Here is a 19,536-nt window from a genome sequence, read left to right as displayed (position 1 = left end):
TTCCTGGTTTTTAACAAGCCTTTTTATTGACAGAATGGTTTCATGTTTTGTTGTTTGCGCTTGTTACACTGACATGACGGATTTCAGCTTGTAAAAGTATTTACATTAAAACATTCATCATCGTGTTACTCAAAATCTATTTCTTTTGCAGGGAAAAACACAAGCCGCAAACTGCGTTTTACTATCTGTGCACATTTTCATGTTACTGTTCACAAATCAAATAAAATCAAAGTCATGTTCAGCATGGAAAACTTATCCATCAGCACAGACTTTGTGAAAACAAATATTTGAAGTTTGACAGTTGATTATACAACATTGCCCTTTGGTTAAGACAGCATTAAAGTTCACTATCAGCATGAGCTGTTAATGACGTATATCCCAGGATTAGCATTGCACACCACATACCAAGGCACCAACAGCCTGTGAAACCACAATGGACCTTCAGAGTAATGGCAGGAGGCTGGGGTTGGGGGGGGGGGGGGGGCATGCGTGCATTCGAGATTTTCCAGTGTGAAGATCTGGCAGTGCCATACTTTATCTTTCCAAAAAAGCGTGACAATGTTAAAGATGAGTGCTCTCTGCTTAACATGATTGTCAAAGCAGAAGCTGGCGGTTTTGGCAATGATACGTTGACAGCATCACACAGAGCACGTGCAAAGACTGAAATGATGGTTTACAGAAAGAGAAAAGTCTTGACGGTCTTTGCAAGACCATCTTAAGGGGCCATAAGTAAGTAACATAGTTAGCTATCGCTCTTATGTGCATAAAATTAGCAAATGACGATAGTGTTATATACATGCTGTATTGTATTGTATCACAGTGGAGGATGCAATCATTTACCCAGACTGTGCCTATACACTTAATTTATTGTTTTTACATGGTATGACTAAACCACAACTTTGCTATATGTCCGTTTGTGATCATTTCATTTATTACAGGACAGGTCTTGAGCTATGTAAGCCTCATATCATCTGACATCATCACCGTCAATCTTGCTAATTAGCGCAAAAGATTAAATACAGTTGAAGCAATCGGAAAGTCACTAGTTTTTCCAGTATTTTGTTATAAAAAGTGTTAGTTAATCGGATGCTTATGCTACAGGTCAGTCAAGGGATGACCTATGTCATTAGGATACACTATTTAGTAGCCACAAATGTCTGTCAATCCAGTAGCTGGTGATATATTTCAGTTGAGCAAAGTGGTGGACCTCCCAACCCCTTTTAAAAAGGGTTGCCACTCTGGCAACCAGGCGTTAGCTTTGGGTTGCCAAAACTGAGATTACAGTTGCTAATCTAGTCACTTTATATTTAAAGTCATTAAGATACTATGCAGCAACGTCAGCCTAATAATGAAAATGTGACATATAGAACCAAAAATGTACAAACTACTTTGTTTTTCATTCTGGTTCAACTGGTTCGCTGGAGGAGTTTCCATCTCTCAACAGTCCCCCTTCATCTCTACAGTGTCTTCAAAGTTGTTGAAGAATATTTTAGTCTATATTTTTAATACCGTTTTCTTTGTCTGGTTCTCTATCAGTTGAATAAGTTATCACATGTGTTTGTGATGTTGGAAGCTAAACTGCTAAATGTCTGAAAATGCACACACAAGTGAACACGTGCAGTTGTCTGGTTCGGGTTCTGACTGAAACAGCAATATTAACCTAATGCAACAAATATTTAAAAAAATGTATTTAGGTTGAGGTGCATGTTTTGCTGTTTGCCTTCTGTATTTTTTTTACATGATAAGAAGTTGTTGTAACCGAGGGCAACCAATTGGTGGCCAATTTCTGAAAATTCTTGCCAATAGCAACCTGACAAATGTTACTGTCAAGCCCTGCAACCAACCAACATCGCAATACAAACCCATGAAAGAAGATTAAATAGTATAACAAAATAATATGAGACCATTTACTTTTCCATATTTATGTAAAATTTGTATGTACATGTAACACGCAGCAATGCACTGCTAGCATTCGTATCTGAAACAAAATAGTGCTAAAACAGACCAGCGACAGTTGAGCGAAACAAACCAGAACAAAGAGTTGGCAATTTCACACTTTTAAACATGTACAGTATGGCTACAGGTTTCTATTACTGATGGATACTGATTACTGCAGTGAGACTTGATGTAGAGACAGAAATGTGGTAAAAAAAAAAGAGTATGTCGGCTAGCCTAACACAGGAGACATGAAGAAATCTGCCAAACCGGCCAACATGTTATCTTGATGCAGATTGGTGGTTATTCTCTTAAGATTTTTCAAGTAATAATGAAAAAAATGAACATTGAAATGATCAAAGTTAGACAAAACCATCATCTGACAGCAGAACTCTCTCATACTTCTGTTCAGTTAAAAGTTATTCGACAGGAACCGTGTGTGAAGCTGCTCAGTGTGGCTTTCCCTATGATCCCCGGTTGCATAAGCCTATGCCTCTGCTGATCTAATTCAGTATTTTGTTAGGGTTAGGGGCTATGGTCAGGGTCGGGGTAGGGTCAGGGTTAGGGGGTAGTCTTAGGGTCTACATAGGCCTATTTGCCATGGAATTCAAGATTCAAGATTCAAGATTCAGCACTGAAAGCGGGGAACATCGGATCCTTTTCTTAAAATAGGGTCCGATGTCCGCCGGTCAAATACACAGCGGGGAACATGGGACCCGGGGAACATAGGACCCATGGAACATAGGACCCGTGGAACATAGGACCCAGGGAACATAGGACCCAGGGAACATAGGACCCAGGGAACATAGGACCCAGGGAACATATGACCCGGGGAACATAGGTACGCTCCCAAACCAACCTGCAACAGCCCATTCTGTAGTCTAATCATTGGTTGTATGATTTATTATTGTATGATCACAATGAGAGAAATGTAAAAGTATCGTTGAACCTATTTCTTGCTAAGAGTTAGCTGAGAAGATCAATACCACTGTCCTGTATGAACACAAACTATGAAGCAAGAGCCAGATGGTTAGCTTACACTATCGTAAAGGCTTGAAGCAGAAATACACAGCTAGCCAGGCTCTGTCCGAAAAAACCCAACAATAATTGACCAGCATCTTTAAAATACACTAGATATATTCAATTTGTTTAATCTGTACAAAAACACAACAATGTATCCTGTTTACTATTGGGCAAAACGAGGCTAGCAACTTGAGGCTGGGCTAGGCTAAGCTAACCGCGTGCTGATTCTAGCTTCATATTTACGGTACAGACACGAGAATGGTATCAATCTTCTCATTGAGTTCTCAGTGAAAAAGCAAAAATGAATTCATTATAATGTCAAACTATACCTTTGACGCAAATCCACTGACCTGTTGAATGAAAGTGTACCTATCTACATAGTGGAAATGATTTCAGTGAGGAAGGGTCTTTCACTATAACGTCCTTATCTTAAGAAGAAACAAAGAAAACCCAACCCCTTTTTTTGGTGTCATCACTCACCACCATCAGCTAAAACTCAACAATCGACATTTCAAAGTATATCTGTAAATATACAAAGATATATAGATATATGGACAATAGAAAGCAAAGTTTAGGATTTTAATGCTTGTGCAAGTTCATATGTAGGACGGGATACGGCCACAGAAGGAGTAGGGGGTGGGGGGGTTGGAGGGTCGTATTATTTGAAGACGTTCTCGAAGGCGGGACATTTGTAGGTCTTGAGTTTCTTGATGGCCTTTTTGAACTCTTTGCTGGACTTGTCCCACTTGTGGATGCCCGTGAGGAGGTACTGCTTATCCACCTTGCGGCCCATGACTAGATACTGATGTCCCAGGTTGTCCAGCTGCTGGCAAGGGCAGTCCGCGCCGTTCTTCAGGTACAACACCAGCGACTTCAGGTCCTTCTTCTTCAGATTCCCCGCTTTCAACATCTTCTTCCTCTTCTGCAGGATCACCTTGCGGTCCATGTTTTCTCGCTTCACCTCCTTGATCTTGGTTTTGAACGCTGTCGGTGGAGAAAAGGAGAAAAACAAAGATGGATGAGTTCTCGTACAAAATGTTTGCTCTAATCATTGCCGGTACAAATATGCCAAATATGCTCAGTGCGGCAACCTTTGTGCTAGCAAAATGATAAAGGGTATCAGTGGCAAGTCAGCTTAACCTCTTCAGGGACCAGTATGCTATCATGGTTCTGTAAAGCAGTGGCAGCTGCTGGTCTTTCAAGGAGGGAAGCTCATTTTTCCGGCCTACATGATAAATGTGTTTGTGTATTTATACGTAAATTCTACCCTTCGTTAATGATCTGTGAGCTTGTCGTACCAACTGGGCGTCTTTTACAGGGATTTGACCAGTGCCCTCTCAATGGTAGCAGAACTAGGCTGCTTAAACGGCCTTGGCCCATTGTGTTGCGGGTGCAAGACTTGAGCCGCTTTAAACAGGAGAAGCTCCTCTCTACACCCGCAGATGTAGCTCCAACTGTTGCTACTAATGACAACAGTTTGTACAGCTGAGGCATTGCACTGTCCAATTCCATGTCTTTCAGAAACAGCAAGAAATCACACAGCTTTCCCCTGTTGCCCTGCAAGTCCTGGTTTGAATAAAGGACCTGGAGTTCAGACCTCAGTCTCCCTGAATCAAAGAACTGACCATAACTTTTCAGGACAGTCTGAAACGCCTCCTCTGGAAACACTTGACTCATCTTAACATATTTCCCTGGATTGACGAATTCTAAGAAGCGCATGCCTTCCAAATTTGCAAGACCCCGAGGTATCTGCTCTGAAAGATTGTCTAGGATGGCCATGTGTGACCGCCTGTGGGAGATCGTGACGGGGGGAGGTCTGTTAGCCGGAGTTAACCCCATTATAATCGGGTTTTGAGTGTGTTCGTGTGCAACTTTTGGGGGTGAGACACAGGAGAAGTGAGGTGACGTCGGCCTTTTTTCGCTACTAGTTCTTGTCGGGTTGGTGTGTCTTGGCCTTTAAGCTCATATAATATATAATGCAATATCTTTTTCAGACATGGTCTAATAGTAAATCCAGATACCCAGAGCCATGTGTGGCATCAAAGACCAAATGAAATGATACACAAAGCCACTTAGGGTGCACTCACACTGTCCGCCCGTCCCGTGCCCCGTGCTTTAGGGTCCTTGTCCCCCCCTCCAGGCCCGTTTGTACTCACACTACCTGGGCCTCGGCGAATGCTTCTTGCTGCCTATACGTCATCACGCCGTAACACGTCACACGCATTGATGACGTCATGGCGATGCGTGGCTTTGTTTCCAAATCTTTCCGTAGACCTCGGAGTTTTTGTGCGTCTTGTCGACTGTTTTTGAATCTTTTCATCGACCAAATCTGCAGTAAACACTCCACCTCCGCATCACACCAACGTGAACCTTTCACCGCCATTGTTTTAAATGTCCGCGAATGGTCCCTCCTTCTTTTTTCTATGTCCCAACAGGCGCACAGGAAATTACCTCAGAACCACCGTAGGCCTCGTCCTCGTACACGTCCTCGTACACGTGCGCAAGCTCGTGCTCGTACATGTGCAAACGTGCTTTACAAAAGCCCACCTCTCCCAAACAGTCCATGGCCAGCAAGCCTAAATGGTCTCTCCTACACACTAAGGATGACCTGTTTCACTTCCGTCCTTAAGACCTTAAACTTTCAAGTCTAAGTCAGTTTTTGTTTAATGAAAGCAATGTATTTGTCCGGTCAAGATTAGCAGCTGTGAACCAGTGCGCGCCTTTGTTGTTGGCTCTTACCTCCCCGCTGACCCTCAGGCTCTTTTTCAGATTGACCATAATAATCCTGATCTTTCACTAAACTCTATTTAACCTTCTAATCTCTGTGTTTCCTTTAGTTCCCCTTCTGAAACGGAGCACGAGTCAGCCTTCTGAAACAGAGCACGAGTCAGACTTTGGTGGTCCAAATCTCCATATGCCTCCAGGTATTACATCCCCTCGTTTTCCACTGACATATAGGGACGTCTGCGCGGCCTGGGCGACCTTGTGACACGGCAAAATTAGGGGGGAAAAAGTCGCAACACGCTCTGTCCAATGTAGGAGATGGAGCCGCTGTCAGGATGAATCACAGAGTCATGTTGCAGGCAAAGTCTTGTGACCCACTGTACGGGGAACCGCCTAATTGAGCATGAATCATTTTCACACTCGAGCAAAGAAAGCTCTGGATATAACTGTAACTTCTTTCTGATTTTCTCCAGTTTTAGACATCGAATCTCTCTTGACTCACTTTTTACAGAATCATGCTTGACATAAAAACCTGGATTGGCACTTACGTTTCATCTCTTCCTCTGTGCCCTTATCTCCCATTACTGATTAAAGTGTTAAAAAAAAAAATCTGGCCTGTTTTTCCCAGTATTAAGAGTGCACATGGTAGGGATTAAGACCTTTATCCCCTGTCTCTAGTCTCTCAAACGGCCTCTGTGAGGAGGCTTAGTGTTCAGTTAAATCAAAATGGGCAGCATTCATAATTAGCGAGTCATAAAAGAGAACGCCTTGCCTACTCCTGAAAGGACTTCATCTTGATAAATCCTCCATCCTCTGTAATCCTGTGACGCCATGAACTTTCTTTGCACCTTGTGTTGTTTGAGAGCTTAATCTCTTCAGCGACTGCTAAACAGCAAGAAGTTGATATCAAATAATTGAACTGTGAGCTGTTAACAGTGCTGTGCATTGCTTACATCAGGTGAAGCCGTCCCTGTATCCACGTAATTATAATGTGCAACAGAGCAAACAACTATTTTCCCTTTAACATGAAAGTCCATCCAGTAGGTGGTCTTTAATGGTGTTGCTGCTGCGTCTGAACACTGTAAAGCTGTTGTTGCTGCACTGATGTGACCATCACAAAGCTATTGTACGGAGAGAACAAAGACATTTCATTGAACCAACTTGAGTAATTCCCTCTTCTGCTACTCTCTAATCTTACTTTACTGTATTTATCCGACTATTTATCTACGATGTGCACATAAAACATGAAGCATTTCTACGGATTAGAGCCAGTGCTTCTTACATTGGGGCACTAGTACCTGAAAAAGTACTTAAATTTGTGCAATAAGATGAAAAAATGTAATAAAAGTTTAATTTGAGAACGACTGGATTAGACCCATGGCTCCCAACCTTCTGGGTTTGTGATCTCTCATATAAAGGCTCCTTGTGACCCTTCATTATATCATTATAGGCTATATGGACACAAGTTTTCCTTCTCAGATTGTTTAACTCAGTGTTACCGACCTAGGGGGATTATTGTATTCAGTATTTTAAAAGATAAAAGCACAAATTTAGATTGGAAGTAAGAAAAGCTACTCTAAATTTGGTGAAACAGTTCTTTTCACGACTCAAGTCTAGTGTCTAGTCATGTCCACGTAAAGTATTTAAACTGAAATTGAATCCAGAGGCTCCCGAAATGGGGTTATAACTCATTTTGCTATGTTTTGATTACAGTTTGCTTAGAATCATTCATTAGGAAAACTGAATTTTGTTATACTCTTTTAATAATCTCATGTAGGACAAAGTTAAAACTGTTATTTGGTTTGGAGGTGGGGGGTTTCCCTGACCCCTGACCCGATTTCCTCTGCCTGTTCAGGGGCACAGACAGGACCTCTAGCTCCCAGGGTGTCATAAACCCAGCAGGGGGTTGTGTACTGCGCCCCATTCACAATAATGGGTGAACACAAGTGATCGGATAAGCTGAAGTGATCAGAGCAGAGAGCAGGGCAGCCCTGTTGTTTACCGCGTCTGCAAAGGGAAGAAGCAATTTGACAACGACAACAAAGTGAGCGGCCCGAAGCAGAGGAGAGATTTAATTGAAGGGTGCTGGAGTGTTTTGGGACAATGAGGTACCGTAAAACCTTAAGCACAGAGATAAATTACGGTGGGAACAAAGTGTTGAGTGGGATGAGCTGTAAATCTGTTACCAGCTGAGTGCTGAGCATAGGATGTGTGTATAGGCATGTATGTGTGTGTTTGTTCGAAGGTGATTCATCAGGATTTTGGAGAAATCGGGGAGTGTCAGCCCTCACCAGAGAAACTAAGGGCGCACTCACACTGTCCTTCCGCACCAGGCCAAAACTGCAAGGTAAAGTCTGGTGCGTTTGACCAGTGTGAGTGCAACCGCTCTGCGTCTAGCTGCGGCCAGCTGGCCGTCCACGGCCCGTCTGAGAGAGGTGGGCTGTTGTAGAGCGCGTTTGCACATGTACGAGCACGAGCGTGCGCACGTGTACGAACGCAAGCACGACGCCTTCAGCATCTCTCACGTCATGTTATGTGCGCCTGTTGGGACGTAGAAAAAAGAAGGAGGGACCATGCGCGGACATTTACAACAATGGCGGCGAAAGGTTCACGTTGGTGTGATGCGGAGGTGGAGTGTTTACTGCAGATTTGGTCGATGAAAAGATTCAAAAACAGTCGACAAGACGCACAAAAACTCTGAGGTCTACGGAAAGATCTGGAAACAAAGCCACGCATCGCCATGACGTCATCAATGCGTGTGACGTGTTACGGCGTGATGACGTATAGGCAGCAAGAAGCATTCTCCGAGGCCCAGGTAGTGTGAGTACAAACGGGCCTGGAGGGGGGGACAAGGACCCTAACGCACGGGACGGACGGACAGAGGGAGTGCGCCCTAAATGTGCCGGACGGAGAGCCTTCTACTTACAATAACTGATGTACGAGCTTGAAAAAACGCACATCTAATTTTCAAGAATCTGAATTGAAAACTTCACATCCAACCACCCTAAGTCCAGAGCTCTCTCTGCTTTCATCAGGATAAAACCAGATGGAAAAGTCAAATACGCTTGTGCAACTGATGGGAAGCAATTATGCAGGGCGTCAAACAATAGCGAGGCTTTTATAATAAAAAAATAAATGCTTCACACTTAACTTTCACCTTAACTGCGAACAGACCTTTCACAACTTCCAGTAAGTGAGAGGTTTTTTTCAGTGGAGAAAAATGCTAATTCGCTGCCAGGGCGTGGATATTTTACACATGATTGGTCCGTGCAGATTAATAAAGACTTCAATGAAAGTCACTGAATCATTCCTCAAGCCTCTCTGCGGTTTTCCATCCGCGTGTTCCACGGAGGAGCACGAGAAACCCATCTATCATGTCTATTTTGTGGTCTTGTCCAAACAAAAAGAGACAGGCCTACTCCCCAAACTGTCCGTCCCCGTTGAGTTAAAAGTAGCAGGATGCAATCAGGATGCTGGTCTTATCTGTCGTTGCCGGGATAAAACACAATGTGATTAAAGAGGATTTTTTTCCATCTGCATATTTTCCTCTACGTCAAGAAAAGACATGAACTCATGTTTGGCTTCAGCGGCTGTCAGATATATTTATAGTCGCAGTTTTCTCCCCGGATTGAAATGAATTCCATCGGCCCACTGGAAGAAGCAACACACACACACACACACACACACATGTTTAGCCTGATATCACCGGTGATGCTGTCTCTTGTCAGGCTTCGCATTAGATGGTTCGGTCCCTTGTGGGTTCAAACCTGCAGCATAAGCAGCACAGTGTCTCCTCCTCAGCCTGATACTATATCGGTCTGTGTATCCTCACATGTCAGCTGGTTAGGGGGCTTATGACAAGCAAGCAAAACAACATCTGTCTTCGTCCGAGATGAAACGAGCCAATAATGTGGCACTCTCCTCTCGGCAAACCGGGATAAAGACCCAACAAGGCTGGTCCCGTCACCGCAGCATAAACAGCAAAGCAATTCGTTAAACAAATGTAACTTTAAACGTTTTTTCTGAGAACTCAAAGAAAGTCTGTTTCCAATGTGCATCCAGTCTGTGTTTGCCCGGCACGGCACCTGGAATTAAAGCCGCCACGAGTTTCAGCCGAGCCAGGGAATAAAACATGAAAGCCTAACAGCTTAAATCTTGTGCGCATCATGCACATGTCATTCCTGATCCCAGTCCTCATGATTCAGCCGATGTTTGTTTTTAATTGCGCTCAAGATTTTCGATTGTACTGTAAAATTGCCGCAGCTAATGCGAGTGCGCCCGTCAGCTAAAGATGTTCCCTCTTTCCTGGTTTGTAAATGTTGGTTTTCAGTCTGGTTTCCACTCCAGTCGGACTGCAGACGCTCTAATGAGATAAATGGGTGAAACCGGCTGTATCTTATTTTCATTTTCCCTGACCAGAAATGTTCTCTAAGGGCGCACTCACACTGTCCTTCCGCGCCACGCCCCGGGCTTTAGGGTACTTGTCCCCCCTCCCTCTCCCCCCGCGCCCCAGGCCCGTTTGTACTCACACTGCTGTCATCACGTTGTAACACGTCACACGCATTGATGACGTCATCGCGATGCGTCGCTTTGTTTACAAATCTTTCCGTAGACCTCAGAGTTTTTGTGCGTCTTGTCGACTGTTTTTGAATATTTTCATCGACCAAATCTGCAGTAAACACTCCACCTCCGCATCACACCAACGTGAACCTTTCGCCGCCATTGTTTTAAATGTCCACGCATGGTCCCTCCTTCTTTTTTCTATGTCCCAACAGGCGCACATAAATACCGTCAAAACTGCCGTAGGCCTCATCCTCGTGCTCGTACACGTGCACACGCTCGTGCTCGTACATGTGCAAACGCGCTCTACAAAAGCCCACCCCTCTCAGACGGGCCGTGGGCGACCAGCTGGCCGCAGTTATGCGCGGAGCGGTTGCACACACACTGGTCAAACGCACTAGGCTTTAGCCGAAAAAACGGTTTTGGCCCGGTGCGGAAGGACAGTGTGAGTGCGCCCTAATTCTCTTACCTACTCTTTCAGCAATATTTCTCCTTCCATTTTATAATTTTTCCAAACACTACACACACACTGGAAACCTGAGAACATAACTGTAGCGGCCGTGGAACCCTTGAAAATGAATGATACACATTACGGAGACTTTTGTAAACCTGCGGTATTTGATCACTCACGGAGCCTCTCGAGTGTCAATCTAATGTTACTGGAAGTCGTTTTTATGGCATTTTTGCGTTAGAAAGATGACGACAATAGCTTAGTGCGAGGGTAACATGGCATGCAGTAGGGCCGGCTGATAAGATGATATCTATCGTCAAGTGACAGAATACATAGACGTAACACACTATATAGAAAATGTCTGTTACGGCAACGCTTATGACATTTGGAGTGCTTGGGCTATTTTCCGTGCACATATCGTAAAGTAGAGCCATCCACACAAAAAGTACAATTGTTCTATATTCATTCATTCATTCATCTTCAACCGCTTGTCCCTGTCGGGGTCGCGGGGGGCTGGAGCCGATTCCAGCTGACTACGGGTGTGAGGCGGGGTCCACCCTGGACAGGACGCCAGTCTATCACAGGACACATAGAGACGAACAGAGACAGACAACCATTCACACCTACGGGTGATTTAGAGTCATCAATGAACCGAACACCTGCACGTCTTTGGACTGTGGGAGGAAACCGGAGAACCCGGAGAAAACCCACGCAGACACGGCGACAACATGCAAACTCCACACAGAAGGGCCCCAGCCGGGATTCGAACCTAGAACCTTCTCGCTGTGAGGCGACAGTGCTAACCACTTTCAATTCAGTTCAACTCAATTCAATTTTATTTATAGTGCCAAGTCATAACAAAAGCTATTTCAGGACACTTTACAGAGTAGGTAAAGACCACACTCTGACTTTTTTATGATAAACATAGACCCAACAATTCCCCCGTAGAGCACGGTGGCGGAACGGTAAACGTGGCAACATGAGTCACAACCCCCATTTTGGTATATGTATATATATCTTTACATTATATATTTTATTCCATCAGCAGACGGGATACACCCCCAGTGTTCCCAAGTGGTATTGTTGGTGCCACTGTCCCAAAGACCAGATAGAGATCGTTTTACATTTTCCTCCTAACGTTACCAACAACACAGGACACACTGCACATCGGAGTAAATGATAACTTATTTTCTGTCAATTGATTTTTATATGAACACGTAGATGGAAGCTAGACAGGCTGGCTCTCCAATCACTTGTTGCTATCCTTGCTAGCCTGGCTACTATCCGAAGCAAGAGACAACTGTAAGGATTTCAGTTTGAACCAGAAACCCTGATCTCAGTGCTCTGATAAAGGCAGAACGAAACACTCGGTATGATAAAGGCAGACTAAAATACCTGGTAGAATTATAACTATGCATATTTTGTTACTTCCTGGTTTAGCTTAGTAGTTGTAGTAGTGTTTTTTTATTACTCTTCTTCTTCCTCAGTCCACAGGGCTCTTGTAACGTTAGAGCTTTCACAGTTACTCCGGTTGTTCCACTGTTTGCCGTTAACTTTACCAGATGACATCCACTGTGAGCTACTTTGTTGAGTTCTAAGCTGCTTTGTTGACTTGTGCAATGTGGTTAATAATGCTTCCATTTGTGGTCACCTTTCAGGGAAGGACACACCTCACGTTCTTCCCAGCCTAAGTCTCACTTACCTATGTAAGAGTATCAACCTGCTGAGGATGCATGCTCGAAACAGTTCAGTGGATGCACTGTTTGTCTATCAACAGAATTAACCAACTCAATCACACCTGTTACATTTGCCTCTTAGCGAAACGCTCTCTGGTAAGCAGTGTAAGGTTATATGTCGAGGACTTTTATTGTAAACGATAAGAACGAAGTAGTGAAGCTTCAATGCGCTGCTGCTCCAATGTGGAAGGCAAAATAGTTGGCAGTCTTAGGGCGTGATCACACTGTCCTCCCGGACCGAGACCCGGACTTTAGGGTACTTGTCCCCCCTCCCTCTCCCCCCCGCGCCCCAGCCCCGTTTGTACTCACACTACCTGGGCCTCGGCCAATGCTTCTTGCTGTCCATACGCCATCACGCTGTAACACGTCACACGCATTGATCGCGTGTGTGTGGCTTTGTTTACAAATCTTTCCCCATACCTCTGAGTTTTTGTGCGTCTTGTCGACTGTTTTTGAATATTTTCATCGACCAAATCTGCAGTAAACACTCCACCTCCGCATCACACCAACGTGAACCTTTCACCGCCATTGTTGTTGTTGTTAAATGTCCTCGCATGGTCCGTCCTTCTATTTACATGTCCGAACAGGCGGACATAACGCTACTGCCGTAGGGCTCGTGCTCGTGCGCACGCTCGTGCTCGTACATGTGCAAACGGCTCCGCTAAAGCCCACCTCTTTCAAGCGGGCCGTGGCGGCCCAGCTGGCCCCAGTTGAGCGCGGAGCGGGTGCGCTCACACTACTTAAAGGTACTAGACTTTAGCTGAAAAACCGGTTTTGGCCGCGGCCAAAAGGACAGTGTGATCACGCTCTCAGTTTAGACTACGGGACCTCAGATCCAGCCCCTGAGGGAACATTTACTGGCCCTTTGAGTAGAAGCCTATGTGAAAGAGTAATTCCTGGCTGTAGGGTTCGATCTTGACTGCTGTCCTCGCATCTCAGCGCAACTGTCTCAGTGCAACTGTCAAACACCGCGCTGGGAGCATGGACATAGAAAAAAGAAGGTGCGCGGCCACAACGTTCCGCACACTCTTGCTACACTCTTCTTCGTGGGTTTCTGAATCCTCTTGGCCACAGATGCCAAGCACCGCTCTGTTGTTGTTCTCGCAACCGTTTCCGTCTGGTTAAATCTGTGGTTAAATCACCACGCAAAGTCTCTTCCTACTCTTCTACTTTCTGTCTCTACTACCAAAAGAAAGGTTGAAAAGTAAAACCGACGAATGGACGGAGAACTATTTGTTTATAACTGTCACCATGAAGCCTGTGCTTACTCTGCAACCAGTGTTTATCGGTGTGTAAAGAGTATAACCTGATACGGCATTTGGAGAAAAATCATGCCAACTCCAACACCACTTTTCCACTGAACTGTGAAAAATAATCTAAATTTATGTTACGTTCATTTTTGTCGGTCGAGTTTTCGATGAATAAACTAACTTAATGTGCTTGTAAGCCTGGTAAAGTAACTATTAACTGACGTAATCAGATAATGCAGTGGAGTAAGAAGTAGAATATTTTCACTGATTTGTGCATGTGGTCCCCGTGTGTGCGTGGGTTTTCTCCGGGTTCTCCAGTTTCCTCCCACAGTCCAAAGACGTGCAGGTGTTCGGTTCATTGATGACTCTAAATCACCCGTAGGTGTGAATGGTTGTCTGTCTCTGTTCGTCTCTATGTGTCCTGTGATAGACTGGCGTCCTGTCCAGGGTGGACCCCGCCTCACGCCTGATGTCAGCTGGGATCGGCTCCAGCCCCCCCGCGACCCCGACAGGGACAAGAGGCTGAAGATGAATGAATGAATGTAGTGGAGTAGAAGAATAAAGTAGCATGAAAGGAAAATACTCAGAGCCTCAAACTTGTACTTTGGTCCGATGACTGAGTGAAAACCTCGGGTTCACATGTTTGTCCATTTAAGGATTGTTTTTTGAAAAGCTTCTTACACTTTGAGTCGGCCTATCACTGTCTATACTATTTACATTGATACAATAAACATATTTTCCCGGCCCCTCATTTTGGATCATTTTCGTCAAACGGCTCCGATGCCAAATGAATTGAACGGCCCTGCATCGATTTTCTTTACTCTCCTTTGAAGTGATAAGTTAAAACAGCAAAGTTATATATAAAAAGATCTGAAACACATCATATTAAATAGAAACAAATAGATGGTTTATCATTAACTACTCCATTTAGGACGACATTTCAATGCCCCAGTGTGCAGAAGGCATTCAGCGTCAGCAGTCTGCCCAGACAGCAGAACAAACATGACCTGCCACATAAAGACTTTAACGACCCCAATTCATTAGTCACAGAACATCATCCTCCACCGAAGCAGACGGGCCTGGTACATCTCACCAAGAGACAAGACCTCACATCCGACCTTTACATACAAAACTGTCCGCACGAAACACGTTCTGGAGCTCACTGGGGTGGAAATGGCCAAGTACGGTCTGATACAGGACGCACTTTAATGCAGCTTTACTTACTTTGTTAAGAATTTATGGAATTTTTTTAAAAGCCTGATGACGGAAGATAAAATGGATGCAAACATGCTGTTCTGCTGATTTCACGGCGTGCTGTGATACGTGTGAAGGCGTCTCAGTGTGTGAGTGGGGTTTGTGTGATTTGCATGTTGCGTTGGTGCAATAGGTGTCGGGAGGATGCTTACCGAACTCGCTGGCACACATGTGCTCCAGCATGGCGTCTGTTTTCATTTCGTTGTCACATGGAGGACAGATGGGAGAGTAACCTGCGGAAACAACAGAGGGGTTTGGAAATCAGCGGAAAAGAGGCAAAAATATGAAAACAATGATCCCGGCAATGAATCTTTCTTGTGGCTGAACACTGGAACCGTTCACAACGCCAACTATTTGGGATGTGGTGAACAGGACAAATAAAGAATCGCGAGCTGGAGCGAAAACACTCATTTCTCATGTGAAAGGAAGGGGGGTGCAACTCTAAATCCTGCCCTTAAACTCCAATTTTAAATGATTTATCCTGCAAAATCTCAACACACACCTAACCCTCTCTCCGTCTGCAGAGATCCATCTAGTCTCCCGCTCTCTTGGGCTTCGTACGCTCCGATGACCTGACCTCAGTGAGGAATGTCTTCAGCTTTTATAGCCAGCTGTAAGCTAGTGCTGCAGTAAACACTCGTCCTCACCCTCTGCTACATTCTCAAAAGGGATCTTTCCATAAAGCCCAACGGCGACGTACGCACCTTAAATGCACCAAAAGAATGGGGTTCAAAACGTAGAAGGAGCTTCGTGGTAATGATATTCAGTGAAAGCTCGGAGGAATGCACTGAGATAATAATAGCCAGATCAAAAGACACAAACCAGACTGAAGACAAAGAGCCAAAATGTGTTTTTGCCAAGAAGTAATCCAGTCGAGAGACGTATCTGCGACCATTTTACCAACACGACTTTTCAATTTTTGTCCTACTACCGCAAACGCTCGCTTCATGCCAAACAGCTGAGTTTATTCTCCAAACAAACTTGGACATGCGAGGCGATCGCGGCGTCCGGCAGCGTTTAATTCAAACCAACTGCATTTTAATTATTCCACGGCGTGGGTCTGGATCGATTGAGGCGGAGGGCGAGGGGGTGTGGGGGAGGGGGGTCAAATAGTTTGCTCCCCGCTGCCAGTTGTCCGTTACACGTGTTTGACGAAAACTTGTGAAAGTGACACCCAGGTGTGAAGGGCTTGTGAAAACACACCCCGTTTACAGAGTCACGGGGTCCCTTTGCCTGTTTGAAGCTGGTTCTCCTTTTAAATCAATTATCACCGTTCTGTAGTCGGCGGCGGGGGCGGCGGCGGCGGCGTGGTAAGCACTGATAGCTGACCTCTATTAACAATCATTAAGGGGAACCGACGGAAACATTAGGCTGCTTTTGTTCCTCTCAACCTCCGACAGATCTGACATTTTCAGGCATATTGCGGGCAGAAATGCCGTGGCCCCTTCCGAGTAACAGGCCCGACTCTGTGTCCTGTCAGAGAACGCCGCCATTATACATCACTGGCGCTGACAACGAATGATAACAGGTGATGTCTGGGGAGCCCGGAGCTCTGTGTGGTCCCCCTAACCCTGAAAAGGGAGCCTTTTTCAGAAAAACGGGCCTCCGTCCATACCACCATGTCAGTCAGCAAACCCCCACCCGCACACACACACACACACACACACACACACACACACACACACACACACACACACACACACACACACACACACACACACACTTGGGACACTCTGCAGATACAGTGAACACAGTGTGTATTTGCTGGAAGATCCACAGTCCCTCTATTTATGTCCGACTCCTTCAGCAAAAAAAATGTCTTCAAGTGGTGAAGTTACAGCTTAATATTGAAATATAAGTAAGTCGCTGATGTGATGATGGACGTGACTCTGTGTTTTATGGTTAGAGTGAATGAGGTGGTTGTACTCTCCCTTCCCTGGCGTACACCGCGCCGAGACATCCAGCGGGGACGAGTGAGCCCGAGCTTCAAACCAAAACTATTCAGAACCATGTCCTTTGGAAGCGTTGTTTAGAAACCGCTGGCACTCGCTCGCCTCCACACTCCACACTGGATTTTTAATATACATTATTCGGACGCCGCGTTTTCCAAAATCTTCATCTTTGGATCTTTCGGCGCTTTTAAATGCGTCTGTCAGCGATGGCACGGTCGACAAATTGGAATTAATAGATGCAGGTATTCGCTTTTCGCTGCTGGATTTCCTCCCAGCATTGTTCTCCGGCTCTGCAAACACCTTGGAGTAAATCACTACCATCTGTTAGAGCTTTTTTCAATATATTACTCCGAGTCAATAGCGAGCAAACTTCATTCGCTTGGAGGCTCATACCGCTGCGTACGGGTTGAAACTCTAGGGTGCGGGGATCGGGTGACGTTGTTAAAACCAGATCAAATCCAGGGTTTCACAGCTGATTTCCTCCCAAAAGGCTGTTATTTGGTTTGTTTGTGTTGGGATTTGCATCTGCAAACGCACCTTCAGCCCTGAAACAACATTCTCAAGCCCATTTAACTGCACGGGTGTCGACTTTTACACTGCGCCAAAGTGGTGGCTGTTTGTTTTCTCAGTCAGGCAGTTACTGCGAGTTAGATGCTCAACGCTCGGCGAGATTAAGGGATCCCAAATGGTTGCATAGGAGCTAATTGATGATAAATTAATCACTAATACATTCAAAAACTGGATTATAATTTGGGTATTTATTTGCCGTTTCCAGCTCTATGAATTGAATGTGAGGATTTTCTGCTTTTTTCTATTTTCACACATGTAATATATGTAAATGTGACCTCTTTTCGGCCACTTTGAACTCATGGCAGCGTGAAGAAAGCCTTGAAATTGCCTTTAGATCTGGATGTGGATGTGGGAATTAAACTGTACAGAGAGTATAATAGAAAACAGGATTAAGCCTGACTGAAAATCCAAAATCTCATTTCATTAAATTCTTATTTACAGTGTCAGATCGTAAGGGACACCTCAGCACGCCTTTTTCATAGAGGTCTAAACCACTCACTGTGATTTACTGAGACCCAATTCCCCCATTGGCAACGTTCAAAGTCCTTTTACTTTTTATTAGTGTAAAGAAACTTTAGTGTCCAGTCTGAGGGAACTCGGGCTCGTGACCTCAGTATTTTTAAAACTCTATTGCAGCCCTGTTTCCTTGTTATTTCGCAATCAATATTCAATATTTTGACTCGATTCATTGACAAAAATTCTGATAAACAGCACATTTATAGGATCATTTCATAAGATATGTCTGCATGAATTAGACCAACACCACTTCTTCTTTTTAAACCTATCATAAGGGACAGAGGAGACGGGTCTCTCCTCTCCATTGTGCTCTTGAGCCAGGCATCAAACCCACAGATGCCCCAGTACAGCTGCTCATAGACCACCACACTCAGCCTCTCCTGATGGTACAGTAATAATAAACACTTTTAAATGCAGGAATCCGTGATTGAAACAGAGTCAGGTGTGCGTTACCTGTGGGCATGGTGGCCTCGGTGGAATTGGGCTGCGTCATGGCAATGCACACGTCGTCTTGGGGGAACTTGTCACAGGTGAGCATCTCCGGCCAGGGGAAGCCGAACGCCTCCATGATGGGAGTGCAACCGTCCCGCACGGCCTCGCACAACCAGCGGCACGGGTAGATGGGCCGCTCCAGGCACACGGGCGCAAAGAGCGAGCAGAGGAAGACCTGCGTGCCCGGGTGGCAGTTCTTGTGCACCAGGGGCACCCAGCTGCTGGCCTGCTGCTTCACCTCCGCCATGGTCTCGTGCTCCAGGAGGTTGGGCAGCAGCATCTGGTTGTACCCCACGTTGTGACAGAGCCGCAGGTCGTCCGGGATGTCCACGCACTGGGGGGGCTTGCCGTAGCTGCGCCCGCCGGTGTACATGTCCGACTTCCAGCTGAGGTACTCGTACTCTGACGCGCTGCACGCTGACATGAGCGCCACTGTCACCGCGAGCCGGATCACCCCCCAGACCGAGTCAGAAGCGGACCTCATGTTTTCTGTTCGCAGCTATGAAATACTGAACTCAGCGCAGCTCACACAGACGAGTCAACACTCACTTCATGAAGATCTGACTCAGAGGAATGACTAGAAAATAAATGCAGGGGGGGGAAAAAGGAGCCGAGCTCTGCGGATCGACGCGCGTAAAACGTGTTGCGTTTCTGGTTTGGGTAAAGTCCACAGGCTCTCTCCTCTCTCTGGCTGCACCGCCGCGCTCCTCTCTCTGGTGCGTGTGGCTCCTGTGAGTGATCGGGGAGGGAAGCGCTGTGCCTGCGCGGAGCTGGGGAACAAGAGCAGATTGTAAAGTGCGCTCCGGCCAATGGGAACGCGTCTGCGCCTTTTGGCACTCTGCTGTCAGTCAAAGCGCTTCATTACACAGTGTGTAAAAACCCTCCAGGAGCCCGGCACATCTCTCCCTTTACTCCCCAAACATGCACTGGCTTTGTTTAAACAAAACTACCCAATTACAGTAATAAATAAATAAGTAATAACAATGATAATGATAATAAATAAGTAAGCTATAGTGTGTTATGGAGGACTTCTCTCCTTCCAGCTCCCAAAGTGTGGTGCAGGGAATAAGAGT

At 45.4% G+C, this 19,536-nt stretch overlaps 1 protein-coding gene across 1 annotated transcript; it reads right to left on the bottom strand.

Annotated features, from left to right (window-relative positions):
- Positions 1-1,714: 1,714 nt before the first annotated feature.
- Positions 1,715-19,199, bottom strand: sfrp1a (secreted frizzled-related protein 1a). Its single transcript, XM_083912277.1, has 3 exons — positions 18,425-19,199; positions 15,086-15,166; positions 1,715-3,942 (listed from the first exon to the last, which is right to left on the bottom strand). Exons 1-3 carry the CDS (start codon positions 18,945-18,947, stop codon positions 3,617-3,619), a joined length of 930 nt encoding a protein of 309 aa, XP_083768403.1. The 5' UTR covers positions 18,948-19,199; the 3' UTR covers positions 1,715-3,616.
- Positions 19,200-19,536: the final 337 nt, after the last annotated feature.

Source organism: Echiichthys vipera, assembly GCF_963691815.1.
Source record: "Echiichthys vipera genome assembly, chromosome: 4".
Classification (NCBI taxonomy): Eukaryota; Metazoa; Chordata; class Actinopteri; order Perciformes; family Trachinidae; genus Echiichthys; species Echiichthys vipera.
This window is presented reverse-complemented; position numbering and strand designations above follow the sequence as displayed.